This window comes from Oryctolagus cuniculus, chromosome 12 (genome assembly GCF_964237555.1).
Source record: "Oryctolagus cuniculus chromosome 12, mOryCun1.1, whole genome shotgun sequence".
In the NCBI taxonomy this organism is placed as follows: domain Eukaryota; kingdom Metazoa; phylum Chordata; class Mammalia; order Lagomorpha; family Leporidae; genus Oryctolagus; species Oryctolagus cuniculus.
Window position 1 is genome coordinate 95,828,532 of NC_091443.1, and position 27,660 is coordinate 95,856,191.

Sequence of the window (27,660 nt, forward strand, 5' to 3'; positions counted from 1 at the left end):
TTCTCCCTGGAGTTAGATTCCCCAAGTGTTGAAACAAAGTAAGCAGTAACAGAAGTTGGAGACTTACTTGGGTTTGTTAGGACCAAGATAACCTGCTACCTTCTCTTCATACATCTGGTACACTACAAATAAAAATCAGACAGTAAAAGGCACATTAAGATCCCAGTACAAGTAACTGTGTCACACAGTGTCTGACTGGAATGCTACAGGTAAATTTACATGCATTGGGAGAGTGAGTGTCTGATTCAGGAATATCAAGGGAGGCAAAAAAAGGTAAGTCTTTTTGTTTGTTTGTTTTTGACAGGCAGAGTGGACAGTGAGAGAGAGAGACAGAGAGAAAGGTCTTCCTTTTCCGTTGGTTCACCCCCCAATGGCTGTTGCGGCCGGTGTGCTGTGGCCAGCACACCGCGCTGATCCGAAACCAGGAGCCAGGTGCTTCTCCTGGTCTCCCATGCAGATGCAGGGAGCACTTGGGCCATCCTCCACTGCACTCCCGGGCCACAGCAAGAGAGCTGGACAGGAAGAGGAGCAGCCGGGACAGAATCTGGCGCTCTGACTGGGACTAGAACCTGGTGTGCTGGCGCCACAGGCAGAGGATTAGCCTATTGAGCTGCGGCGCCAGCCAGTTTTTTTGTTTTTTAAAGATTTATTTATTTATTTATTTTTTGAAATGCAGAGTTAGAGAGAGAGAGAGAGAAAGAGCGGCCATTAGTTGAAGTTGAAGCAGCTGGGACACAAACTGATACCCAATGGGATGCCAGTGTTGTAGGTGGTGGCTTAACCTGTTTTACCACAGTGAGGACCACAAAAGGGTAAACCATAAAGACACCAGCTAGTCTACCTTCCTGGGAGCCAGGGGATCCCACTCTCTTAGTTTCTCTGTGTTTTGGCAGGATATCACGTACACTTACTCTGTCCTGGGTCTGTGCAAACCCTTAGACTACCTTAAGAACCCCCCACCCCCCCATGTCACAACCACCAGTAGCTTCAGTGGCCTCCGGGAGGCAAGGCTGAAATCCAGTCCTCTCCTATCCGGTGTTCAGGTGCCGGCGGCACACCATTTTGTGTGTGTATACTGCCACTAAACAGAGCCATCAAGTCTATAGAGCCTCTGGTCCACTGGGACTTCTGGAGCCACCCAGAAACCTTATACATCAACAGGCCCTCTCAGGCCGAGGGTTTAAACACAGAGCCTGGTGGTGGGTGGTGGAACACTGACGATTGGGTAAGCTTTCTAGAGGATTCATGAGCTTAGTCATCCACATGGTTTGCTTCAGGGATTTCTAGGAGCCAGAGGTGGATGAGGACACCTGGGACCATGGCCAGAAGGGAGTGCCATCCAGGGCATGAATCTCAGGGGAGACAGCAATTGGCACATATGTTCTTTGCTCCTACACCACAGTCCAGACAGGTACCTCAATGGTGCCTCACCTGTGGGAGGCCCAGAGGCCAGTGTGATGTTGCTTCACCTGCCTTGGGTACCATGACCTGAGAGCACAGTCAAGTGGAGCCAGGCAAGACCTAAGAATCAAGGAATCAACCAAGTGAGAGACACCAGTGCATGAATGTCACACAGGAGAGGCCTTGGGCCTCACAACTCCACAACTCTTGATGGAGGAGGTGCATAGGATGACATGACATGAAATGAACTCATGGTGGAGATCTCAGGGGATACAGGTATAACTCAAAGTCCAGGGGCTGAACCAACCAGCAGACCCGCACTGACCACAGAGATACTCCAGATGCTACAAGCTGGGGACTCACACCATTGAGCACGGTGCCTTGCTTCAGCCCATCACATTCTCCCATACTGATTCAGGACAAGCGGCAGCAGGGTGGACACATGGCTATGAACTAGAGAGACACTGTGAGGCTCAAAGGAGCACCTTTCCATGGGAGTACTACCATCATGGCCAACGGCACGGCACAGCTGGTCCTCATGCTTGAAGTCTGAGATGCCAGAACAAAACTGGTGGCTGACCATGAGACTGACCACAGGACACAACCAACAGGGACGACCTGCGTTGGCTTCACATAGGACATTGAACTGCTCCAGCTGGGGCACCACGAGTTCTGGCCTGCTGGGGTGGCAAGGCACATCAGGTTCACAAATTCAGAAAGTGGACTATGGCTGACCCGTGTCTGCCCTCCGTGGGAGACTAGGTGCATCCATGGCTAAAGTAAAAATGGGGTCCCTCTAGCAGTGGTCTTCTGTCTGATCACAGAGCAGCTCCCCGAGGGCTAGCAGAAAGAAGTTGGAAAATGAACCACAGGGAGAGAGAGGACCAGAGAGACCAGAAATTTGGAACCCAGAGCTCTGAGGCTCTGATGCCCAAACTCTCAAATGAAGCCCGAGGACCTCCTTCACAGGAGCTGTGGGTCACCAAATGTGGGGAAACGATCAAGTCCCGAGGCCACAAAATGACAAATTCGCTCACTGAGGAGTAAGTGTGCCCTGGGCTAACGGACTTCCATTCCCTCGCACATCGCAGGAAGCTTTCTAGGTCTTTGTTGATTGGAACAAGAATCTCCTAGTTTACGTTAGTGCAGCATCCATGGAAGGAATGCAGTGATGGTAACTGGAAGTGACTGAAGCCCAGAAGAAGCTCAGTCTCCATGTGCAAACCAGGACAGTCACCCAGATGGAGGAATTCCCTAGGGCACACTGGGTCTGAAGAGACCCCAGGACCACCTCCACGAGACAGACGGAGGAAGCAAAAGGAACCTCAGTGGAGAGAGCCATACAGGGAAGAAATGCTGCCACCTGACACAAAAAGATGTGGGCAAAGGAAGGTGTGATCAAATCACAAACCAAATCAATGTGCCTCACAGAATCTGCAGGAAGTCTGCTGGGATCCCAGATATATCTGTGTTCACAGGGTCAGTAGACCTACCTGGGCAGGGGAGGTTGTAGGAAAGGTTGATCCCGATCTAGAGCCATCGGGCTGCTTGTAAAAAAAAAATCAAACATGGAAGGTCACATTGAGGACACCCATCTCTGCACTGGGCAGCAAACACCCAAAATTCAGCCCTGATCCAAACAATTTGAATGGTCCCTGTTGGTTCTGTCCTGTGGGACTCTCCAAGTTGGCTCTGGCAGTCACTGAGAAGGGACATCCACTGGTCCCCTGGCTGTCCCGAGTGCCAAGGAAACTAGAATGTTGTGCTAGTTGAAGGAGGTATAAAGGCCAGGGACTCACACCTGATGCCTGCCCAAGAACAACCAGCGCACTCAGAGGGTACAACAAAGCTCCAGTGCTACGTGCTAGGCGAGCAGACAGGAAAGACAGAGACCAGGTGTCTGCTGGTGGGAACTCCAAAACGCCACTCAAGGCCAAAGGAATAACCGAGTACGAAAAACAGAAGCATTCACCCACCTGACCTGGAATAGCAACTGGGGCCACTAAAACACGCCTGGAACTGGGAGGGTGTGTATTAGGGACAAACAGTTTGACTCAAACTCGAGGAAATCAAACAAGTCCAAGGCCAGCTCACTGTCCTGGGGCGCCCATCTATGCCCTGGGCTGCGGACAGCAGAAATCTAACCCTGATCTTGGCAAACAACTCCAATGGCAGCGTAGACAAGTCAGTGGACTCTCCCTGCCAGGCCAGCCAGTCGCTGGGAAGGGGACACCCAACACCCACCGGATCCCTGGGTCTCTCAATTGCCAGGCTTCCCAGAATGCTGTGGTCACTGGGAGAGGCGTCGAGGCCGGCGACTCAGGCCTCCCCCTGGCACACGGAACACCCAGGGCACGCAGAGCATTCCAGAGTGCTCTGGTGCTCGGCGCTCCGCCAGCTGATGCGAAAGCCAGGGACCACTTGTCTGCTTGCCACAGCTGGGAGCTGCGGCTTTCAGGGGCTGTCTGCGGGTTGGGAAGGAAGCAGGCTGAAGGCTGCTGGCGTGGCCCCCTCTTCCTAGCCAGCCTGAAGCGCGCAGGCTTGCGGGCGCTGGCCCTGCCCTGGAATAGCCTCTGGGGCCGCAACGACGTGCCCCGCGGGACCTGGCAGGCTGCGTGTCAGGCGGGGCCAAACAGTGTGACCCACACCCCAGAGGCAGGCCCGACCCGGACACCGCAGTGAACGTGGATATGCTTCATTCACACCCACCACCCATGGGGTCTCAGAAGACCTGGGCCCTGTGTGCCGGCCCCCCCCTCCACCCGCCCCCCCGCTTCAGGCGGCCCTGTGCCCCGGGACTCAGCCTCGCGGCTGGCTCCGCGAAGGAAGACTGACGCTGTCCAGGGATGAGCCCCAGTGGCTCAGCGGGGACACCTTGCCCCGGGAGGACTCACCGAACATGTCTATGGTCTGGAAGATGTGGCATTCCTCCCGCCGGAGGCCCCAGGCGCTGTCACAGACCTGGAGGTACACCACGGCCACGTGCCCGGCCGCAGGACACGGCCAACGGGGTCCCGCGATGGCTGCACATGGGACAGGGAACTGTCCCAGCCAGGGCAGCTCGAGTTCGGGCCCGCTGGGGTGGGAAGGAAAACCACAGCAGGGTCACCAACGCGGCAGGTGGTCGACCCCCGGGCCCTGCCTGCCGGCCCAGGGAAGCCAGTGCGTGCGTGGCTATGGGCACGTGGGCCCCAGAGGCGGTCCTCGTCCCCCGCCAGAGGCCAGCTCTCAGCTCTGCAGGGGTTGCTGGAGACAGCCGCGGACTGAGCCGCAGGCACGGCCGGGCCGGGCCCGGGCCCGGGGCCAGGCAGACAATGGACTCGGACCCCAGAGCTCTGACCCCGCCCAAAGCACTCCAGGACCCTCGCAGGAGCTCTGCAGCACGCATCGACTGCCCAGGCCGCACCTGGCACCACCAATGCACCTGGTTTGTCGAGGTGGGACAGCCCTCTGGCCACCGTCAGAACCCCTCCCCCACCACAGTCTGCCTCCGCAGCCTCTGTGGAGTGGCCCGGGATTCCCCGAGGACCCGTCCCCGTGCCGCCCACCGAAGGCTGAGTGATGTGGTTGGGTCGTGACTGCGGGCCAGACTCCGGTCAGCCTCCGCGTGGAAAGCGGGACAGCCACCGGGACTGCAGGACGTCCTAGGGGGCCACTGGGTCCGCACGGATCCCGGGACGGCCTCCCCAGGGGTGGGGGCAGGCCACAGCCACCTCCGTGTCACTCGCACGCTTGGAGGCCATGCTGCCACCGGGCCCACAGACACACGGGGCCGAGGGGGGCAGTGGGTGTGCGGGCACCACGCGGCCCAGCCCTGGGCCTCCCGGGATAGCGGGGAAGTCTGCCGGGATCCCAGCCCCGGGGCGGGGCCTTCACGGGGTCTGGAGACCTACCTGGGCAGGGCAGGACCTAGGGAAGGCCGCTCCCGATCCAGAGCCGTCGGGCCGACTGCAAATGGAATGAGACAGGGGAGGCCCCACTGAGGACTAGGCTTACCCACGCACAGCCTAGATGTGTACATACCCCAGTGTGGTTGTCTTGGTGGCTCAGAAGCTGGCGTTTAGATAGGCGCTTAATCTAGATAGTGGCTTTGCTTGCCTGCCAGGGTAGTCTTCGGACCGCCCATCACCCACTACATTTCAGGGTCTCTATTGCGCTCTATACCCCAACTTAGTGTGTTTTTTGCGCCCATCTTTGCCCCGTGCTGCCAACAAGCAACATTCAGCCCTGGCACGCACAATTCTAATGGCAGGCTAGGTGGGATACTTGACTCTCCCTGCCTACCCTGCCAGTCGCTGGGTTGGTGATACCCACAGGACTCCTAGGTGTTTCGAATGGCAGGGCTTCCCTGAATGCTGTGGTCATTGGTAGACGTGTTAAGGCCTCGTATCTCCATAGAGATATCTCTGCAGTATCACTCAAAGGTACTAGAACGTGTGAGTAGTGATATCTGTTGCTCTTTTTTTCAGCACATTTTTCATTAACTGGGTGTCAATTCATCTGACCTCTGCTATTTTGCTGGGAAGTGTCAGCTCCACACTGGGATGTCTTGGGTTTTCTTTTTCTCATGGTTTGTTATGGACAATCAATTCAACTCGATTTCTAACTGCCTCACCACAGTCTTGACCTCAGTGACCACTGGAGTTTTTCACACCCTCTGCTTTTTGGGTTCATTTCATTTGGGCCCTGTGCTCCTGTTTATCTTTTCCTACTCTCCTGTATTCTTCCAGAACTGGTAGCGGTTACAAAGTTTCAGCAGTTTGTGAAGAGATTGCTGCTGAAGGCTCTTAGTCTCATCCATCGTTTTTAGCCAGACTCATTGTGCTGACAAGCCTCTGGCTGGTCGGATACACTGCTGTGGGCATGAGGTGGTATTATCTAATGGGGTGTTTCTGGGCAACCACATGACTCCAACTCTAGTTGCTGTACTATGCTTAGATCCCCAAATTCCACATGTGTTCATGCTGTGTAATCTGGTGTTTCCTACCATGAAGCCATGGGCCCTGCTCCAGCACACAGTGCTCTTGTTACTCAGCTAGGGCTGGTGGCTGCAAGGCAGACCTGTGGCTGTGTACTGGGGAGAACCCTGGGGCTCGAAGCATCACCTTGCCCCAGAGGTACTCACTGCCAAGGCCGGCTTCCCTGAAGAAGCATTCTTCTTGCTGGAGGTTCCAGACACTGGCACAGATCTCATCGTAAGCCACCTCCACAATGTTGTCCATAGGACAGGGCCACCAGGGTCCCACTCTGGGTTTAGGCAGGCCATTGAGAAGCTCCAGCTGGGCCAGCCTGAGACTTGGCCTGCTGGAGTGTGGAGATAAGGCACATTTACAAACATGGGACGTGAGTAGCACCAACTCATGCCCGCCCTCCAAAGCAGTAACAGTGCATCTGTGGCTAGAGGAAAAATGGGCCCCAGCAGGTGTCCCACTCCCTGGTCACAAGGTGACTCTGAGAGGACTGGCGGTGACAAGCTGAAGACTGAGTCACAGGGATAGAGACACATGGGCAGGACATGTCCTCTGGCAAACAGCTGCCTGCCCTGCTAGGGAGCAAAGACCTCTGACACCCTGCATGGCTGCCTCCCCAGTGAAGGAAGCACCAGGAGCCTCACTGAAGCTGTGGGTCACCCCTGAGACCCATTCAGGCATCAACTCCCCAGATATCTTGATGATGACAGATACACCTGCTGAGGAGGTCTTGTACCCCAGCACTCTGGCTCTCTCACCCCCACTCCTCAGACTGCTCCCTCTGCCTTCTGATGGCTGGCTCTGGGATCTCAATGGATCACTTTTTGTGCCACCCACAGATGGAATGCCCTTGCATGGACAGAAATTGAATGTAGTCCAGAGAGTGGCCCTCTCCTCTTGTGAGCCAGGGAAACTGTGGTGACTTCCAGAATTCCACATAAAGGCCACTTGGTCTGAGTCAACCCTAAGACTATCTCTTGGGCAGTGAGTGGAAGAGGCCATGCGAACCCCTTTGGGCAACTCCACGACAAGATGCAATATTGTCTTCTGAGACAGGAGGACATGGTCCTGTGGGAGTGCCATGGCTCCCTCAGCCTGTTTTGTCTCTCCCAGGATCTACTGTGACACTTCAGGGATCCCTGCAAAGTCAAAGTCCACAGGGCTGGCAGACCTACCTGGTATGGGGAGAGTCCACATAAGGCTCCTCCTGGTTCCCAGATGTCTGGTTGACTGTAAATCAAGTCAGATAAGGAAGGACACCTTCAGGAAATGGTCCAACGCCACAGCTACCGCCACCAGGACTTCTACTTTTCCATGAGAGACATCTGGGACTTTGGCAACAGCCTCAGAGGCTACAGTGTGTCTCCAGGCCACCATCCCGGCCTGACCATATGTCCTTGGAGCCAGGTGATCCCATTCTCTCCATTGAAACAGGATGTTACCCACATCTCCCGTGGCCTCATTTTCTGGAAACCCTAAGATCATCTGGCCCCCAACAACATCAGCTCCAGCAATAGGCTACCTGGCTGTTGGGTTGAGAACAGCCAAATGCGAATTTGCTCTTCATTGTCTTGGAGACTGAATGGACAGTGAACTCTGTGTACTGCTACTGGGTGGAAGTGTGAGTTCTACAGAGCCTCTGGTCCACCAGGATCTCTGTGGCCACCCAGAGAGTGTAGGGCATTAGTGGCTCCAGTCAGACCTAATGCCCAAGATGGAACACTGAGGGCATGGCATAGTGTTCTAGAGAACTCGGGAGCTCAGTCAACTTCATCAGGGAAGAGAAAGGCCACATGGTTTGCTAGGCTGAAATCCAGAGGTAGCTGCAAAATGCAGGGGGCTATGGCTGTCAGGGAGTGTTACCAGGGTGTGAATATCCCACAGGAGATGGCCATAGTGTTACTTCTACTGTGAAACAGATTATTTGACACTCTACAGACAAGGAGATTGAAATCCACAAAAGATCTGTCACACGTGTGTGAAAACACGCTGAGGAGCAGCCGAGACTTTCCACTCTTGCACTGTGGCTTTTGTTACCTCTCACAAGCTGCCTCCAGTCACATCCTCTCTCCTGTGTTTTGAAACTGGAGGGAATACAGTAACTCTTCCCTCCATACCCACCCTCCCACCCCACCTTCTCTGGCGGTGACAGAGCTTGAGATTGAGTCACAGGGATAGAGACACATGGGCAGGACATGTGCTCTGGCAAACGGTTGCCTGCCCTGCTAGGGAGCAAAGACCTCTGACACCGTGCATGGCTGCCTCCCTGGTGAAGGAAGCATCAGGAGCCTCACTGAAGCTCCCACCCCACCTTCTCCCTCTCCTATTCCCGTTCCCCAAAAGGTTTCTCTGGGGGAAAAAAAAGAAAATCCCAGATCTGGGTTTAGAAAAGTCTGTATATACTATCAATTCAACAGTAAATTTCTCTCTGTCCCCCCGCATCCCCATAACTCTGCCTATAAAATAAAAAATCAATCTTTATAAAAAGGTAAGTGTATTTCAATGGAAATAAAATGGAAATCCAAGCATAAAAAAAGAAAGCTAGAGGATGCGGCCTCCTGCTTCAAGGCCAATTGCATCAGGGAGGAGATCTCTGCAGCCCTGGGACCTTCAAAGCTCTGCATTTCCCACTCTTTGTTCCTACACAAGTACCCTGACCAAAAATGGCCGCAAATGTTTAGAGAACTGTTTACAGAATTGTTTACACAAACGTACAGACTGTTGGTAAATGTTCTTTGAAGAAGTGTGGAGTCGGATGCCAACTTGAGACCATCTTAAGTCTCAGAGCCTTGGCCACCTTACCTGTGCTGAGTTTGGCAACAAGGTGCTCTGTCAGCTTGAGCAGCTCAGTGAGTAGTTGCCAGCTCTGGCAGCTGTCAGGGTCCTGCAGGGTGAGGAGGGCCTGGAGATTTTGATGAATGAGCTGAGAAAGAGCTCTCCCTTCCTGTAACTTCTGCTGTAATTGGGTCAGCTCTTGGGCCTGCTCTTGAATTTGAACACCACATTTCCTAGGGTGTGACAGGAGAGAAAATGTCAAGGTGGAAATGGCCCCATGGTGTGTTCTGTGTCTCTGCAGAGATTTGGTGAGACTGTGCTCACAGGGCCCTCTAAGCAGCATCACTGCCTGTGTGGGAAAATGCCCACAGTAGGGAAGAGGAAAAGATGGAGCAAGAGATTCCTCTTTAGTAGAGAGACAGACCTTGCGAGATTACTAGACACTGGGCTGATTTTTTGGTTCTCTAAACAACACCAAGGTTCTTCCTCAGCTCCCTCACCAACATGTTCCTTAAATTCCTCACTCCAGCCACAGACCTTTCCTTATAAAAATGCAGTGTGCAGCGAGTGGACACAAAGGTAGACACAGAAACATGCCAGGCACAATGGCTTTCGGTAGAAATAACGACTGACAGGGAGAATCTAGGACAGCATCCACGGTCAGGAGGTGATGGAGACACAGTTAATGAGGAGAGGATCCTACAGCACTGTGTGGATATAAAACGTCTCTGTGTGGTTCGCTTTCTTCAATTTTGTATGTGAATTTCAAGTCAATAAGTGCCTCGTTTTTCAAGTCAAAAAGAGGTTCTAAATAGCCACTGCAGCCTACAATTTGGTGATTTCTCTGTTGTCTGCCTGCTTTATAAAGCTGAGGGGTCAGCCCACCATGTAAATCCCTGCCCTTCTCCTGGCCACATCAGTTCTTGGTTCCCCAGCTGAGCTGCCCCACTTGAGAGATGCATTCACCTTTCCACCTGCCCACCCGAGAGAGCCCCCTTACTTGAGATTCTCTGCAGGTAGCAGCTCCTCTGCCAGCTGCCCCTCCAGGAACTGTGGATTCTCCCTCAGCATTGATTCAATTAGATCTTCATACTCTTCACAATCTGAGGAAAGACACGCACACACATACACCTGCCTCAGTGGAAAGGTGAGCGGGCTGCTAAGGTCACTGTCTGTCAGGAAGTGGAGCTACACCATCAAGCTCTTGGTGTGAATTTCCTCCTCTTTGTTTCTTTAGCTCCCAGGGACAGGACACTTATAATCTCCATTTTATTTATATTTGTTCAGGGATTTAAAAAAAGCTTTATATATTTTTTTGGAAAGCCAGAGTTACACAGAGAGAAGGAGAAGCAGATAGACAGAGAGAGAGGTCTTTCAATCTTTGGCCGATCCAAAGCCAGGAGCCAGGAGCCTCTTCCGGGTCTCCCACATGGGTGCAGGGGCCCAAGGCCTTGGGCCGTCTTCTACTGCTTTCCCAGGCCACAGCAGAGAGCTGGATTGGAAGTGGAGCAGCCAGGTCTTGAATCGGCACCCATAGGGGATGCCGGCACTGCAGGCGGTGGCTTTACCCACTATACTACAGTGCCGGCCCCTCAGGGAATTTTTTCTAATCCCTTCTTTTTTTTTTAAATATTAATATTTTATTTCTTATTTTTTCAGTTAACTTTTTTTTAAAGATTTACTCATTTATTTGAAAGGCAGAGTTATAGAGATTCAGAGGCAGGGAGAGAGAGCTAAGTCTTCCATCTACTGGCTCACTCCACAAACGGCCACAATGGCTGGAGCTGTGCCAACCTGAGGCCAGGAGCTAGGTTCTTCCCCCAGGTCTCCCACACAGGTGCAGGGGTCCAAGCTCTTGGGCCATCTTAGACTACTTTCCCAGGCCATAGCAGAGAGCTGGATCAGAAGTGGAGCAGCCAGATTCAAACCAACACCTGCAGGTGGTGGCTTTACCTGCTATGCCACAGCGCTGGCCCCATATAATGTATTTTTCATTTATACTACTACCAAAGGCTTAATGGCTCTACTTAATAAACAGTTCAAGAAATAAAGTATAAGTGGACCATAATCCAGCCAGAGAATAGACAAGAGTTATATACAATAATCAAATCAAAAGATGCTCATCTTCACTTATGTTAAGTAACTCTAAAGTAGTCACAGAAACACCAAAGCTATAGTAGTATATAATTCCCACCAATTTATTGGATAAAGATTTAAAATAACATTTGAGAAAATACTACATTGGCAGCAAATGAGCGAAGAAGAGTTCAAATGCACCTGAAGGGACTTGGCAAAGTGACTCAGCTGGAGCGGGACAGTGTCAGAATTCCCACCCTACAGCTCAGTGAAAATGTGGAAAATTGGCTGAACTTGTGCCTCAGTTATTCCTGCACAACCAACTGATGCTGCAACTACTAACGCTAATCCTTCTCAGAGCATGGTAGCTATGTAACTTATTTGGTAGAGAGAAGAGAAGGATCAAGGTTAGCAAACAGGTCATTTCTCCAAGAGGTGACATCAAATACTCATCATTTCGGTGACACTGAACCTATAGAACTTATTGTGGAATGGGAACATGAATAATGCTGTGCCTCCCATTCAATCTATATTAACAAATTTCTCTATTTTATTTATATTTCTTTTTTAGAAATAAAACATTAAACACAGGGAAAAGAACGAACTTACTGTGGTCCTGCAGGTGCTTTGCCAGGAGGTAGGCCTTAGCCTCAGCTCTAAGAAGCTTCTCCTTCAGTTCTTTTGATTCTCGTTGGCTCTTTGCCAGTTGAGAGCTTAATTGCTCACTGGTTTCTACCCTCACGTCAAGTGAGGGACTGAGAGTCAGTGCCATATCGATGCTTGTAGCAAAATGAGTATATCCAGGGACTAGGAAGAAGACACCCAAGAAAAAGAGGAGTTAAAGAAAATGAAACCTCTTTCAGTAGGACTGATAGATGAGGATAACTGTAGATAACTGTACCTCCCAACTTACTGTTAGGAAACACCCCACAACACTTTAACGCCTTTAATCTCGATTCAGTCAGGTGCCAGAGCTCAGAGCATAAGCTCCTGCTTATTGCTCAACATCTGACAGAGTGAGAGAAGTAGGGCTTCACTTCCAGGTAACTTGGCAGTTACTGTCACAGAATCAAAACACCGGGGGTGTCATGGAATCTTGGGAGCCACTGCCTTCCAGTTGCCTAGGCCACCTGGCTGATGCACAAGCCTGATTGGTCCTTTTAAAGTCTTAAGGGGACCACCTCTGAAAGTCTTAAGGGGACCACCTCTTAACGTCTTAAGGGGACCACCCACTCAACACAGCCTCCACAGTTGTGTACCCCTGGCTGAAACCACAGTCCTACCTTTTCCCAAAAGTGTCTAAGCATATTTCTCATTCCTCTGTTCTAAAAGATTAAGGCAGGACTCATTTCCTAACAATTTTTACTTTAAGGGTTGTCATAAAGTCACTCCAACTTTTCTTTATGTCAAAAGAGACCACAAGGCTTTTCCACCACTGAGAGATGTTGAATTATAAACTGCCATGATGTTCTTCTCAGACTCTTCAGCTTCTTAGACCCAATAATCTGTTAGGAACAAAAGCACAGCAAAACACTAAGCCAAGGGTTCACTTTTAAATGTTTTGTATCCCATCTCAGTAGACTTTCTGTTGCACTCAAGGGTTGTGCTGGCTTTGCCCTGACAGGGGCAGCACATGGGCATTTCATTCAACTGAAAGCCAGTTAGATGCCCTTACATCCTCAGTGTCTTCCTCTAAGTGGGCCTGCCCTGTTTCACCATCACTTGACGGACACTTTACACTTGACACTTACGGGTTTCATTCGAGCCCCACAAGAGCCTTTTCAAGATATCAACTGACACAAATAGTTGATGTGAACCCCCATCCCCCAATACACAGTGAACATCCATGTGGGAAAACTTGCAAATCTGATGGTATTCTTTTCATATTTGCATTCAGTTTATCTACATATTGAACAGGATCCATCTGCAGTTTTTATGTAACATTGCCTGATAAATTTTCTTATTGGCTAAGTCCTATTGAATGGTAGCTGAATTCCACTAATGAGGCTGGTCCTGAACCCCTCAGCATCTTCCCACTCTAATGTGTAAGATATCAGTTTCTGAGATGAATCAAAGGTATGAAGAAATTCATTTTCAGCTGTCTTTGATCTTCATATTCTATGGCAGAAATAATTATTCATCAAATTCTTAATCTTAAAAATCATAAACTAAAGCATCACAAGATTACATGTCCTACTTTACATTGTACAGGGGTGGATTTAGGGTAGTGTTAATAAAAACAAAGTAACAGTGACAACTTCTTGGTGAATTTATACCCAGCATTTGGCAAAGCACTGTACAAATGACAACATTTCACTTTCATCACAATCCTTGAGATGATCATGAAAGTACAATGTCCCAAAGAAGAGGGACAGGAAATGACTCCTCTGGCCATATTTAAATGAACATGTTCTCTGGTTCTGGCAGAGTGGCCAGTGAATAAAGGGAGCAGCACTTATTACAGCATCATTTTCCAGGGCATATATGTGCCTCATGGGCTACTAGGACCAAAATATGGAGGCATCTGCAAGCTTTCTTTCCTATATGCAACACAACTCCTATCATCGAGGATTTCAGATTCTTTGAGATGTCCAAGAGAAGTATGAGATTAGGGTCTTTGACTGATGTAATTTGATCTGCTATTTAATATCCGTGATTCTCTCTAAGGCTCTTGCCTGGTGTGTGACATTCCTTTCTGCTAAGAACACCACTGTAATCTTGGGGTCTTGGCTACTATATAGGCCAACATATCTGAGACACTCATGTCACCACTTCTGTGTGGGGTCTGGGGCATGCTAAAATTGTACACATCCAGTCTGGAATTTCCCTGAGGTTCAAGTGACACACATTCATCCACAGGGCATGACATTGGCAGATGAAAACAGTCTATGGCTTCATCTTTGTATTAACTGAAGTCCCGCAGTCCAGAGACCAGGTTTTCTCAAGGTAGGAGATCAGCATTGAACTACAGAAGGGAACGTCTGAGCAAGATTTCATGCCCTCCACACTCAAAAATCAAATAGAATAAGACACAGCACCACACTATGTCTGCTGGTCACATGTAAGAATTGGAAACAGACACCTTAGAGCACAGATCCTAAGTGAAATGTTCACCTTCTACATGCAATGCACCTCTACTTACCATATACGTACGTGTAAAGCTTCACGGCCACAATGTTGTATCTGAAATTATGAAAGTCAAATGTATTTTCAAAGACAGATCTTCTTGGTCTTTAGCAAGGCAATAGGATGTAAATACCACATAAGCCATGCAGTACTTGTACTTCACTGCATCAGAGCCAGAACATTTAGCCAAACACATAATGTCGGCAAGGAAATATGTGAACATTCTCACAATGCAGGTAAATAAAGACAATGCATAGTCTCTCGCCTCTTCTATAAGGTTTTGTCACTGAATGAGAATATGAAATATCTTTCAATTCATACATCTTATTAGAGCTTAGAACTAAAAATGAGATTATGGAGGTTTAGGGGTCATAGTTTGAAATGAATACCGGGAGGATGATATGGAAGGGAATATGGTTTGGGATGAAGGTGTTTCAGAGAACAACCCCAGTGTACCAAGATACTATACCCCTTTTTCTTTCCTAAAACTCAATTCTCATTGTCATTTATTCTTTTTAGAAACATTGTTGATTCTGTTCGTTCCCCTTATTCTACCAATAGCATATTATCGTCCACTTTTCTCTCCTAAGGTCCAGAATAACACTAGACTCATTCAATAGGCTTCTGGATTCTAATGTCTTCCAACCTCGTGGATCAGCTAAGTTTCAGGTTAACTTGCCAGAGATGGTGAATCATTTCTAAGGAAGTACAAAGACTGAACAAAACTCTGCTGTTCAGAATCCCATCTTTGATGACTCCAAGGCGCTCATTTGGGTTAGTGATACATCTCCTAACTATGTTCCCCTTCTGCTTCACTACAACCCATTCTCTCTCCCTTGGGCATATTTGGCTTAGAGGAACTGCCTTTTGAGTTTTTATTATCTGTATGTTCTTCCTCTATACATGAATGAGGTTACTTTAAAGTTTCCTTCTATCTATTTAAATTCCTTTGTAAACTTAATTTGAAAAATCAAGAGAAAGCAATAACATAATGAAAACAAAATGTGTGCTTTTTATTTAATCTCCAAAACAACTAAAAAAAAGTTTGAAATAAATGTAGAGGTGTTTCCAGTACCATGACAACTGTGTTGGATTTCTAATTCCAATGACGTAGATTCTTCCATCCATTTTGTGATGTTTGTAACTGTATTAGTAACAACTGATGTTACTAACCTGGTTAACAGGTACTACCAAACTTTTAAGGATGAACTAACAGCAATTTATCTGAAATGATTCAAAGCAATGTAGAGCAAGGGAATCCTTCCTAACAAGTTCTCCATGAGGTCAGAATTCCCTTTATTTCAAAACTGGACAATGACAAAGCATCACCACAAAAATGAAAACTATAGGCCAACATCTCTCATGAACACAGATGCAAAAATTCTCAATAAACTGCTAGAAAACTGACTGCAGCACCGTATTTAAAAAGATCACTGTGCCAAACAAGTGAGATTCATCCCAGGGATGTGAGGATGGTTCAACACAGAAATCATACATATAACAAATTACCTCAATGGAACAAAAGATTAAAGTTACATGATCATCTCAGTAGATAACGAAAAAGCATTTGCCACATTCAATATCCATTCAAAATAAAAGCCCTGAATTAATTTGATTTTGAAGGAACATACTTCAACATAATAAAGGTAGTAAGTGGCAAACCCACAGTCAATGTCATAGCGAATGGAAATGTTGGAAAAATCTCAGCTAAGATTTGGAACCAGATGAGGTTGTCTACCGTCACCACTCTTATCCAACATAGTACAAGAAGTTTCTGTCAGAGCAATTGTGCAAGAGAAACAAAGGCATACAAATAGGAAAGGAGAAGTTAAAACATCTCCATTTGTAGATGACATGAGTCTCTATGTAGAAAAGCCTAACATCTACATCAAAGACTGTTAGAATAGGCAAACTACTTCAGTGAAGCTGCAGGATAAGAAAGCAACAACCAACAAGTAGAAGTTTGATATGAAAATAATAAGAGCAATGACTTCAAAAAGAACAAATTACCTTGGGATAAATTGAAATAAGAATGTAAAAGATCTCTACAAGGAAAATTAGAAAATCTGAATCAAAGAAATTACAGAAGAAACAAATAATGGAGAACCACTACTGTTCATAGTTGGGAGAATTGGTATTTTTAACTTATTTATACTACTCAAACCAATTTGCAGACTCAATTGAATGTCCATCAAGATGTCAATGACATTCTTCACAGAACTAGAAAAATAATTCTAAAGTTCTGACTTTCAAACAAATGAATAAATCTAAAAAAAGAAAAAGAAAGAAAAGTGTGGGGCTACCACACAGCCATCTCTTGTTCTCATCACAGAATATCTCATGAAGGAGGCAATAGAACTCAACTTCTGGGGTCTTTCCAGACTAAACAAATAATCATTTGTAACTGACAGGCACCACACCTGGTTCCTGAGGTTTCTAATGACCTCGCTGGCACTCTAAATCTGATGTTAAGATGTCCCTTTGCAGAGCAGAGATGATTTCTGATTTTCTACTTGACTGGAGCTCTTCTTGCTCCCTTAGCTGGCTTTCCAAGGGCTTTTTCCCAGGGCAGTGGCCTGTGCTGAGCCCAGATGCACAGAGCATGGCCTTTCCATGAGGACCAATGTCCTGAGTGTATCATGCTCCTCACCCTCTGAAAACAAATATACCTTCTTCAGAAAAAGTTGAATACGGTGCCAGCACTCTGACATAGTGGGTAATGCCTCTGCATGCAGTGCTGGCATCCCATATGGGCACTAGTTCGAGTCCTGTCTGCTCCACTTCTTCTCCAGCTCTCTATTATGGCCTGGGAAAGCAGTTGAAGATGACCCAAGGGCTCAGGTCCCTGCACCCATGTGGGAGACCCAGAAGAAGCTCCCAACGCCCAGATTTGCATCAGCACAGCTCTGGCCGTGGTGGCCATCTGAGGAGTGAACCAGCAGATGGAAGATCTCTTTCTCTCCCTCTCCTCTCTCTGCATAACTGTGACTTTCAAGTAAATATAAATCTTGTAAAAAAGAAAATGTTGAATATTCTGCAGTGACTTCTATACTTGGGAGAAGGCAGGTTTGTCACAAGGACAATAATGACTAGAGGCAAAGTTGAAGCTGTACTGTTTTCAGCCCTGGCACTGTATCAGGCCTTAAGATGCAGTGCTTCTTAGCTTTTCAACAGCCCTGCAAGTTAGGTGCAGTTGCCTGCTTTTACTGATGGTGAGACCTACACTCAGGGAGAGGTAAGCTGGCTTATTCTAGGTCACTCAGACTAGCAAAGACAGATCCAGAATTCAAATCCTACAATGTCCTGTGTCTTTTCCACACAGGTCCATGTATCTCAAGTATGACAGTGACATGGGCCTTCTATACCAAGGATGGGCACAGGAGCTGTGGGACAAGAAATTCTTTCATTCTGAAAGCATGATGCTCTTAACATATTACTATGATTTAACAGTGTTTTGGGGGAGGGCAGATGCCATTTTCCAGCAGGTTAAACAACAACTTGGGAAGGCCACATCCCATATCAGAGTCCTTGTTCCAGTCATGGCCACTCTGCTTTTGATCCAGATCCCTGTCAAAATATCTTGGGGAGCAGTGGATGATACTTCAAGTACTTGGGCCCCTTCCACCCACATCTGGACCAGATCAAAGCCAGGAACCAAGAACTCCATATCTCTCTCTCTCTCTCTTTCCTCTTTCCCTCTCTCTCTTCCCCTCCATCTCTACATCTCCAATACTCTGTCAAATAAAAACATAAATCTTTAAATAGTGTTGAATCTACATATTTGGAAAAGCAGAAATAGTAGAACAGGACTTCAAAGAACTGCATCAGTGTCCATACACCAAGGTGAACACTCCCCCTCCACCGTGGACTCAAGTCATATGTCTGTCACAGCACTTCCCGTGCCTTTTGGCAGTTTCTTGTTTTCCAGGTGGAGCTCCTGGAGAGCTGGGGTAACATTTCATTCTGCATCAACAGCACATAACAGCACCAGTAACAGCTAGGTAGGAGCACTCAGTAACCATGTGCTCAGAGGCTGAAAAGAGAAGACATCATCTCATGGGCATTCTGTCCCAGTGGCCTCTCAAATCCTCTGCCTTCTCCATTTTGAAAAATCCTCAGCAAAGTTCATTTCTGTAGGGGAATCCTGACAACTCCTTCAGAGTGTCTGAGGAGAAAATCCATGTGTTGAGCAGTGATAAATGTGGCAGGGATAAGGAAGCAATGTCACCACACACTGCTCGTCTGGGCTGCATCCAAAACCAGTGCATCCCAACACTCAGCAGTTGTCACACCCCACTGGAACTGTCTGGTTTGGGGCCATCTTTCCTCACTCCCTTGGACACTTCCAGGGCATAGATCAGGCTTTATTGCCTGTTGCCAATGCCTAGGGAGGGCATTACTTGCAAAACTCAGGAGAAAATGTTGTGAAAACCTTTCTAAAGGCTGAAGATGTGCTGAAGATTAGTATCACCACTGCTTTGGTGCAAGGGAACCTTTCTTTTGTATCTCCTGACCTAAAAGGAGGAACTGTGTAGGTAATGACTGGCATCCCCAGCCCACCTCCAAGTGTTTCCATCCATCCATGCCCACATTTACCTGATGGGCATTGCTGGAAGGGCAGTTCCAGGGTCAAGGCTCTGGGGTCTGGAGTAAGGCCTCCTGTGCACATCCCCTCTTCTTGGCATAGGTCTTCCTTGGGAGAACAAAGCAGGGCTGCATTCCTTCTGTCGATCTCCTTGTTCAGATACTCAAGGAGTTCTGGATAAGGGCACTATCTCATTCCTTGCTGCTCAGTACCAGTTGCTATTTAGGGAGGGTGATGATGCTGTGCACATTCTTTGCTTTTCTCTGGACCTTCCCGAACTCAGCCTGAAGGTACACTCATTCAGACCCACTTTTGTGACCCCAGGATCTACTGTCACCTCATTCTTCTCTTTGTCTTCTTGGATCTCCCACCCACCAGGCATTGCATCTCCTATTATGCTCTTTTCGTTCTGCATTCTCAGGCCAAAGGTTCAGCGAGATGCTCCTGAAGGAAACCTAAACAGGGTTGGGTATGCTCTTGACCACAGTTGTTACTGATCTCTATTACAGACATCTTATTCCATAATTGACTCAGAGACACCCCAGAACATGAAGTGACCTCATAGACCTACAACAGCTTCCTTATTTTTCAGGAAGATAATCAAGGCGCAGGAAGGATTAGACTTGCCTATATCTCCACAGCTACTTGGATACAGCACCACAATTAAAAACCTTGGTCTCAAAACATCCTGAGTCTCAGAGCCTCTTGTGTTCAAGGTGGCCTTTGAAAGAAAAGCAAAATTTCCTTACACCATTATGGAAAAGAAATGAGGACCATGACAATAGGAAATGTGTTATTGTGGGTTCTACAGCTATGTGAATTACCACCAGCCAGTTTTAAGTCAGTAGATGATAAACTGGGACCTGGGAACACAGGACAAAGCAATCACACTCATCAGAATTATAAATTGTAAGCATAATGCACTTAACTTATTATTTGTTCAGGTTTCGCTCATGTGATAGGAGGCAGCCTTCATGAGAGCAAGAACTGTTGTCTGTCAGGGTCACAGAGTATGCCCAGTGACTTCACAGGTGCCTGCATAGAAACATTCACAGGTGTTGAAATAAGATGGACTAAAACAATTTTCTGAACTGACAACTCACTCGGAACTCACAACTCCAGAGAGTAAATGGGCAAAAGTGGGGAGAGGGGGCAGGAAGCAGAAGGAAGAAATAGAAGCAGTAAAACAATGTGCAGATCCGAGGGAAAGTGGAATAAGGATATGGGCTAGAGAGGCGGCTGAGAAGCTCAGGGAGGGCAGAGATCTGACTGAGAAGTGGCTTATTTAAAAACCTACTTTGTCATTCTAGGTCCCCATCAGGTGCCAGATGCATCAGGTCTCAGAAGGGAATGGCAGAACCTGGCACCAATGTCACTGCTGCTGGCTCTTCCACGTGCGGCCTCTTCCTCAACATTGTCAGTGACCTTGCTGCTCTCATCTTCAGTGTCATCCCCGTGGCTGCACCTGGAAGGCAGTTCAGAAGACAAAGGTGATTCCCTTCACAGATGGCTTCCAGACAGAAGGGCAAATTACACTCCCATCTGCCTCCTCACAGGCTTGGCCCCCGCGAGCCAGGCTGGCAAGGAAGGCAGAACTCAACCTTCTCCTTTGGCATGGATTCTGTGTACACAGAAGCCTACGCTTCAAAATATAAGATGGCTTTGACTGCACACTTCTGTAATTAAATTGCCAGCCTCCAGATAAAGTGGCTACCTTCTTCCTCATTTCAAGTCAGCCTGACTTCTTCCCATTCCTGCCACTGTCCTGTTCCTTCTTTAACATGTGAAAGGGACTACCATTTTCCCCAGCACTGAGTTATGAGAAGGCCCTTCCTTTCTTGGGGCTTAGGAGATCCCTGTTCCTCTCGTACTTTCCCACTGTAGGAATCAGTTGTGCATATGGTAACAATCTGTATAAGGAACTTCCCTCTTGTAGTCCTGTGTGATCCAGAGCTCCAGGACCAGTCAAGAACAAAGGAACAGAACGGTTCACACGTTTCTTTATCCTTTTCCCAACATCCCCGCCTTCCCATATTTCTCAAACCCTTGACCAATATAACCATCCTTTGCCTTAGGGGTTTCTTGCACTGCTTTGTCCTCAAGGGATTTTTCATCCATTCTTTCATTCCCCAAAGATGGGCCCAGTCCCCCTAGGCCCAAAACACCTGTAGTCTTTACCAAGGATAGGGAGCCTTTGGTCCTGGCAAAGCTCCAGGGCAGTGCTGAGTGGCAGAAGGAAGCTTGTAAAACAGACACCAGGCATTGGTGGCTCCTGAACACCTGGAATGTGGCCATGTGACTGAGAATCTGCATTTCTTGTTTTATTTTATTGAAGTTATTTCATATTTAAATACTCACATGTGGCTGGTGGCTACCATATTGGACAGCACAAATCTGCGCTCTTTCTTCCTTGTTACATCAGTTAAAATTTGTCCAATTTGAGATCAAGAACTGTTGTTCAGGCCGGTGCCATGGCTCACTTAGCTAATTCTCTGCCTGCGGTGCCAGCACACTAGGTTCTAGTCCCGGTTGGGGCGCTGGATTCTGTCCTGGTTGCTCCTCCTCCAGTCCAGCTCTCTGCTGTGGCCCGGGAAGGCAGTGGAGGATGGCCCAAGTCCTTGGGCCCCTGCACCTGTGTGGGAGACCAGGAGGAAGCACCTGGCTCCTGGCTTCACTTTGGCGCAGTGTGCCGGCTGGAGCAGCCATTTGGAGGGTGAACCAATGGAAGGAAGACCTCTCTTTCTTTCTCTCTCTCTCTCTCTCTCTCTCTAACTCTGTCAAAAATAAAGAACTGTTGTTCACATTACTGATTCATTCTGAAAGCAGAGGTATTAATTATGTTAATTCTTGAGAAACAAAAGAAAATATCTTATGACTGCCTCTGTGTCTTCCAGAATCTGTGCAACTTACAGAATCTCCAGATCTGATTGTGATCCTGGCCTCAACAGCTACCTCATTAAACTCCTCTCCTTAGCACTGCATAAGTAGGTCTCAAAGAGATTAGGTGACTTGTTCAAGGTGACCCAGGAATCCCTGACAAGGGTGATGCCAAGAAGTCAAGTCTCTGGGCTCTATGACAGACGTGGCTGTTTCTTCTGGTGACAGATGCAATCTTTACCTTTGCTTCTTCTAAGGCCAAGGCACCTGCCCTTGAGCAGACATCTGTGAATTGAAGGGCTCTCATGACAATGTACAGCCACCCTTGGCACATGAGGTGACCTGGAGCAGTTCATGTCTCCACTCCAGGTTTTGGTACCTGCAGGTTTACACGAGTATTTTCAATGACCCTGGCTGATCCCATCAAGAACTAAGAGGAAGTCAGCATGCTGTTCCAACAACTTGTGTTAAAACTCACCCTGGGAGTCTGTGTTGTGTTGTATCATGTAAAGCTGCCATATGGGTGCCACTGCCAGTTCCTGTCCTGGTTCCTCTAACTCTTATTTTTTGTAATATTTATTTATTTGAAAGTCAGAGTCACAGAGAAAGGAGAACAGACAGAAAGAGGGAAAGAGGCAGAGAGGGAGAGAGGCAGAGAGAAAATCTTCCATCCTCTGGTTTACTCCCCAAATGGCACAATGGCCAGTTCTTGGCCAGGCCCATAACCAGGAACCGGAGCTTCATCTACAATTCTCACATGGGTGAAAGGACCCAAGCACTTGGGCCATGTTCCACTGCTTTCCTGGGTACATTAGTGGGGAGCTGGATTGGAAGTGGAACAGCTTGGACTTGAACCAGCACCCATATGGGATATCAGCATCACAGGTGGCTGGCTGCTTTACTCTCTATGCCTCAATGCTGGCTTTGCTCAACTTCTGATCCAGTTCCCTGTTAGTGGCCTGGGAAAACCAACAGAGGATGATCCAAGCACTTGGGCCCCTGATACTCATGGGGCAGTCCTGGATGAAACTGCTGGCTCTTGACTTCAGCTTGGCCCAGTCCTGACCTTTATGGTCATCTGGGGAGTAGGCCAGCAGATGGAAGATCTGTCTCTCCATCTCTTGCTCTGTAACCCTGACTTTCAAATCAATAAATAAACCTTTAAAAAAATCCTCACCCTGGGTGAGAAGTGGGGGTGACAGAGAAAATAACCCAACCCACCAACTTCAGAGAATTATTTTAGAAACCGGCACTTTGGAGGAAAGCCTAACTGTGTATATGTATATGAGAGAGTGCTTTAAAATGTGAAAAACGAGGCCAGTGCCACAGCACACTAGGCTAATCCTCCACCTTGCGGCAACGGCACACCGGGTTCTAGTCCCGGTCAGGGCGCCGGATTCTGTCCTGGCTGCCCCTCTTCCAGGCCAGCTCTCTGCTGTGGCCAGGGAGTGCAGTGGAGGATGGCCCAAGTGCTTGGGCCCTGCACCCCACGGAGACCAGGATGAGTACCTGGCTCCTGCCATCGGATCAGTGCGGTGCGCCGGCCACAGCGTGCCGGCCGCAGTGGCCATTGGAGGATGAACCAACGGCGAAGGAAGACCTTTCTCTCTGTCTGTCTCTCTCACTGTCCACTCTGCCTGTCAAAAAAAATGAAAATAAAGATTGTTTGGAGGGAAAAATTCAAATATATGAAGAGATTTTTTCATAACATACATTTTCCTATTAATGACTCCTATTTAGGTGCATAAAAATTTTTGTTCCAAAATAAACTCTTAACACACTTAATTTATTTGAGAAGTTGAGAGACAGATAGCTGCTGTCCACTGTTTTACAGCTCAAATGCTCACAACATTTCCACAGCATTGAGCTGGGAATTCAGTCCAGGCCTCACCCCTTGAATGGTAGGAACCCAATTACTTGAACCATCACCAATGTTTTCCCTCTGTATTAACAGAGGAGTCAGGATTCAGGAGTTAGAGATGCGTATAAAAACCAAGTACTCCAATATGGGGTGCAGGCTTCTCAACTGGCCTCCTAACATATAGGCCAAATGCCCTCCTGTATACTGCTTATATCTGAATTCTATTTTCCATTAACTTTGTTGAAATACCCATGTTTATCCCATATTCTTTTTTTAACTTTTATTTAATAAATATAACTTTCCAAAGTACAACTTTTGGATTATAGTGGCTTTCCCCATATTCTTATAATGTGTCTTTCTTTGAACTGTCCCCAAATACATGCAAAGATGTTATATGATCAGGGCAACAACTGAATTACCTGCAACTCTGAGATTGCTCTTTACTAAAACAACACATTGGGACACCTCAATGGAACGACACCAGTATCCTCACAGAAGCCTGTCTCTTAATGGGCTCTGAAGGGAAGAATAGAACAAACTGAAGGATACCTACGATAGGGCTGGCACTGTGCAACAGCAGATAAGGCCACCACCTGAACCTCCAGCATCCCACATGGGCACCAGTTCGAGTCCTGTCTGTTCCATTTCTGATCCGGCTCTCTGCTGTGGCTGGAAAAGCAGTGCAAGATGGCCCAGGTCCTTGGGCCCTTGCACCTGTGTGGAAAACCCGTAGGAAGCTCCCGGCTCTGGATCAGTGCAGCTCCAGCCATTGTGGCCATCTGGGGAGTGAACTAGCAGATGGAAGACTTCTCTCTCTGCCTCTGCCTCTCTGTAACTCTGCCTTTAGAATAAATAAATAAATCTTTAAAAATATATCTATGATAAAGTAAAGTACTCTGAACACTGCCTAACTCTTAACTGCTCTGTCTACATGAGCATAAACCATTACTAGTAATCTGCACACTATGCTCTAAGCTCACAGGAACTTCATCTTGCCCTCTGATCACCTTATGGGACACCCCCATAGGCTAAGTCTGCTCCCACATAGCCCATCTGAATTAACCTCAGTCCTTCTGTGGAATGTACTGTGTCTCTCAGCATTCACACTGAAGCTTTAATCCCATTATCTTAGCATTTGGAGATGGTAATTTTGGAAAGAGATATGATTTCGATGAATTTATGAAGGTAGGTTCTTCATAATGGGATTAGTACACCTGAAAGTTTGCTCTTGTTTCTCACTCTCCCCCCACCCCAGGTGAAGACGCAGAAAGATGGTAGTCTTCTGTGACCCTGAAATGAGCCCTCACTATACTATCCACCTATATTGGTGCCCTGACCTCAGACTCCTGGCCTCCAGAACTGTGACAGAAATAATCTCTATTCTTTCTGCCATCCGGTCTATGATGTTTTATTACAGTAGCCAGAGCTGACCACAACATCTCAGTGCTGAGGCTGCCACAAGTTGTTCTTCCATTTCTGAGCACAGAGATTTTGCATAAAGTTCATGAATTAAAAGGATTTCGGAGTGGACCCCCACTCAATCAATTATCAACTGAATTCAATTCTTGATCTCTATTTAATCTCTGAGTTCATCTATTTTCCTCCTGGATGATCACACCTGTTTGCAGGACAAGACAGGAAAATGACAACCCCAAAATGCAGATGTTATGACGTGACAGCTCAATGCCTGGATCAGAGCAGGAGAATCTAATCCATGCCCTTAATTCCAAAAGGAATTTGAGTAATGTGCACTTACAAATGAATTGTCAGCAGATTCACTGAAACCTTCCTCAAGAACCACAACCTCATGGAGAAGCAGCACTCACTACCTTCAGGACCCCTCTGGGTCTCAGGGTACCCAGGAATCTGTAAAGGGTACCTATGGCTGATTTTTAGCTTTCTTGCCCCCCAAGCTACTTTTCTAAATGCCACTGAGATGACACTGGTTCAGTCTCAGCCCTTCACTGCTGGGAGTTACACACAATGATCCTTTTATGGCATCCAGCTCTAGAAAAACATCCCAGTCCCCTCACCTGGGAGGGTCTGTGTGACCACAGGTGTTGCCTCAGAGGTACTGAGGGGAGAACTGAGCAGCAGCTGGACCTTCATTATGGCAGCCTTTCCCAGAGCATCCAACACAACCACTCAGGACCCCTGCTCTGCTGTCAGAGCTGATGACTCATATAACCACCACAGATTCCTGCTTATTCAGCATGTGTGACAGCAGGTAGGTGATCATGTGGCACGTCTTTGGAGAACCTGACATTTATGTCTCTCTGATAGAAATGACTCTAGCAACATTCAAATCTGGGCAGTCAAGTAAAGGTTCCATCACAAAATGCATACAACCTAACCTCTGAGTTTCCATTTCCTTCTTTGTGGAATGGAATAAATGCATCTTTATCTTCTAGTACTGTCACAGAGGTGATGTGTGTAAGACTCATTCATTCAACAAATAGTTATTGAATGCTGAGATGAGTGAAGCATGGTTCCAGGCACTTGGGATACACAGCCGTGGTTAAAACACAGCTCCACTCTCATGAGGCCCATATTGTAGGAGTGGGAGGAATGGGAGAAAAGAGCAAAGAAAGAAAGAATACATAGCCCAGAGGTTGGTGATAGCTGCTGAGGAGAGAGAATCAAACAGGAACAGGAAAGGGGTGCAGAGGTTAAAGACTGCTGTGTCATACAAGTAGGCTGAGGAAGGACTCCCTGGAAGGTGAACAGAGCTCTGACAGAAGTGAAAAGGTGGGCTTTAGGATTCTGGAAAAAGCAGTGCGAATATCTAGAAGTATGAGAGTGCCTGAAAAGACTGAGGAAGTGACAGAGGCCCAGGGTGGCTGGAGTTGAGAAATGAAAAGAAAAATGGTAGGAAAGTAGATCAAAGGAGGCCATATAATGCAGACCCTGATGCCACTGAGAGTGTGGTTGCTCTTACTCTGAAGGAGATAGGAAGCGAAGGGAAGTCTGTAGAAGAATAACATGATCTAACTTAAAACTTCCATCTGGGGAGGTGCCAAGTTGCTGAAATAGGGAAAGGCATACTTCTCTAAGCTAAGAGTAAATAATAAAAAAGCAGGATATACATTGTCATGGGAGAATCAGAGAAAACTGCAGTGGAAAACTATGGAAGGAAGAGGAATGGCATGGATCTGTGTGGAAGATTTGGTTGTGTAGCATGAACACAGACCCAACTCATGACCCCAGGAGCTGATAGCTGGAGAAGGCTCCAACTTTGGAGACTGAGGTGAGATCAGATTGTAGCAACCCAAGCCAACAGTGATACAGACAGAGGGAGAGCATGGCATGAGTCTGGCCTGGAGCCTAAGAGGGAGAGTGTGACTGCTGACACAGTAAAAAAATGGCAGCACATTTCTCTCACCTCATCTGAATACAACAGCACCCAGCAACTGGCTGAGAGAGGGCAGGCACCAAAGGTGGCAGCTCTGGAAGTTCTTGGGCAGGCACCCAGCATCGGGCTGAGAGGAGATGCCATCTTCTCAGCAGTACCAGGGGCAGTACCAGGGGCAGCAGCTTGGGGGCACACACCTGGAAACCAGTCGGGGAGGAGACACTATTCAGCAGGTGGCTGTTGTGCATGCATGTGATCCAGAGATACCAGCAGAGGGAAAATCCATGTTCCCCACTGACTTTGAGTCAGCTTGGAGGATTGGACACCCATGTAGGAATGTGAGGCACCCCTAGCCTCTCAACATACCATACGCTCTGTGGCTCCAACTGCCAAGGCAGAACACAGACAGCTGGCTCTGGGAACATCTCTGCCTCTCTGTGAACAGGACTGGCTAGCAGAGCAGAGTGGATCCTCTATACCCTGTTGACTGTGGGAGCCTAGTGAGCTGAGACTGTGGGAACTTGTGACTGCACAAAGTGTACCTGGGTCTCTGGGCAATCAATGTGAGCTGCTCCACATGCTGCTCAGAGCTCCATGATCATCTAGGGTGGGTAAATGCAATGGGGTCCATGCTTAT

General features: G+C 47.8%; 2 protein-coding genes and 1 long non-coding RNA gene across 3 annotated transcripts in view; all 3 read right to left on the reverse strand.

Annotated features, from left to right (window-relative positions):
• Nucleotides 1–27,660, reverse strand: part of LOC103346435 (neuroblastoma breakpoint family member 4) — a 1,612,367-nt gene that overhangs the window by 313,022 nt on the left and 1,271,685 nt on the right. The gene's annotated exons all lie outside the window — the stretch shown is intronic.
• The window catches only part of LOC138844805 (trafficking protein particle complex subunit 9-like), a 315,342-nt gene that overhangs the window by 172,516 nt on the left and 115,166 nt on the right, over nucleotides 1–27,660 (reverse strand). The gene's annotated exons all lie outside the window — the stretch shown is intronic.
• Nucleotides 6,429–11,994, reverse strand: LOC127485587 (neuroblastoma breakpoint family member 6-like protein). The gene is made up of 5 exons (XM_070053454.1): nucleotides 11,832–11,994; nucleotides 10,147–10,249; nucleotides 9,174–9,379; nucleotides 7,547–7,601; nucleotides 6,429–6,705 (listed from the first exon to the last, which is right to left on the reverse strand). The coding sequence occupies exons 1-5, from the start codon at nucleotides 11,992–11,994 to the stop codon at nucleotides 6,429–6,431; spliced, it is 804 nt and encodes a 267-aa protein (XP_069909555.1).

Coding starts and splice junctions, on each gene's coding strand:
- LOC127485587 (XM_070053454.1), bottom strand. CDS start 11,994: ATGGCACTGACTCTCAGTCCCTCACTTGACGTGAGGGTAGAAACCAGT. Junction 10,250..11,831: donor AAAGCACCTGCAGGACCACA/GTAAGTTCGTTC, acceptor GTCTTTCCTCAG/ATTGTGAAGAGTATGAAGAT. Junction 9,380..10,146: donor CTACCTGCAGAGAATCTCAA/GTAAGGGGGCTC, acceptor GTCACACCCTAG/GAAATGTGGTGTTCAAATTC.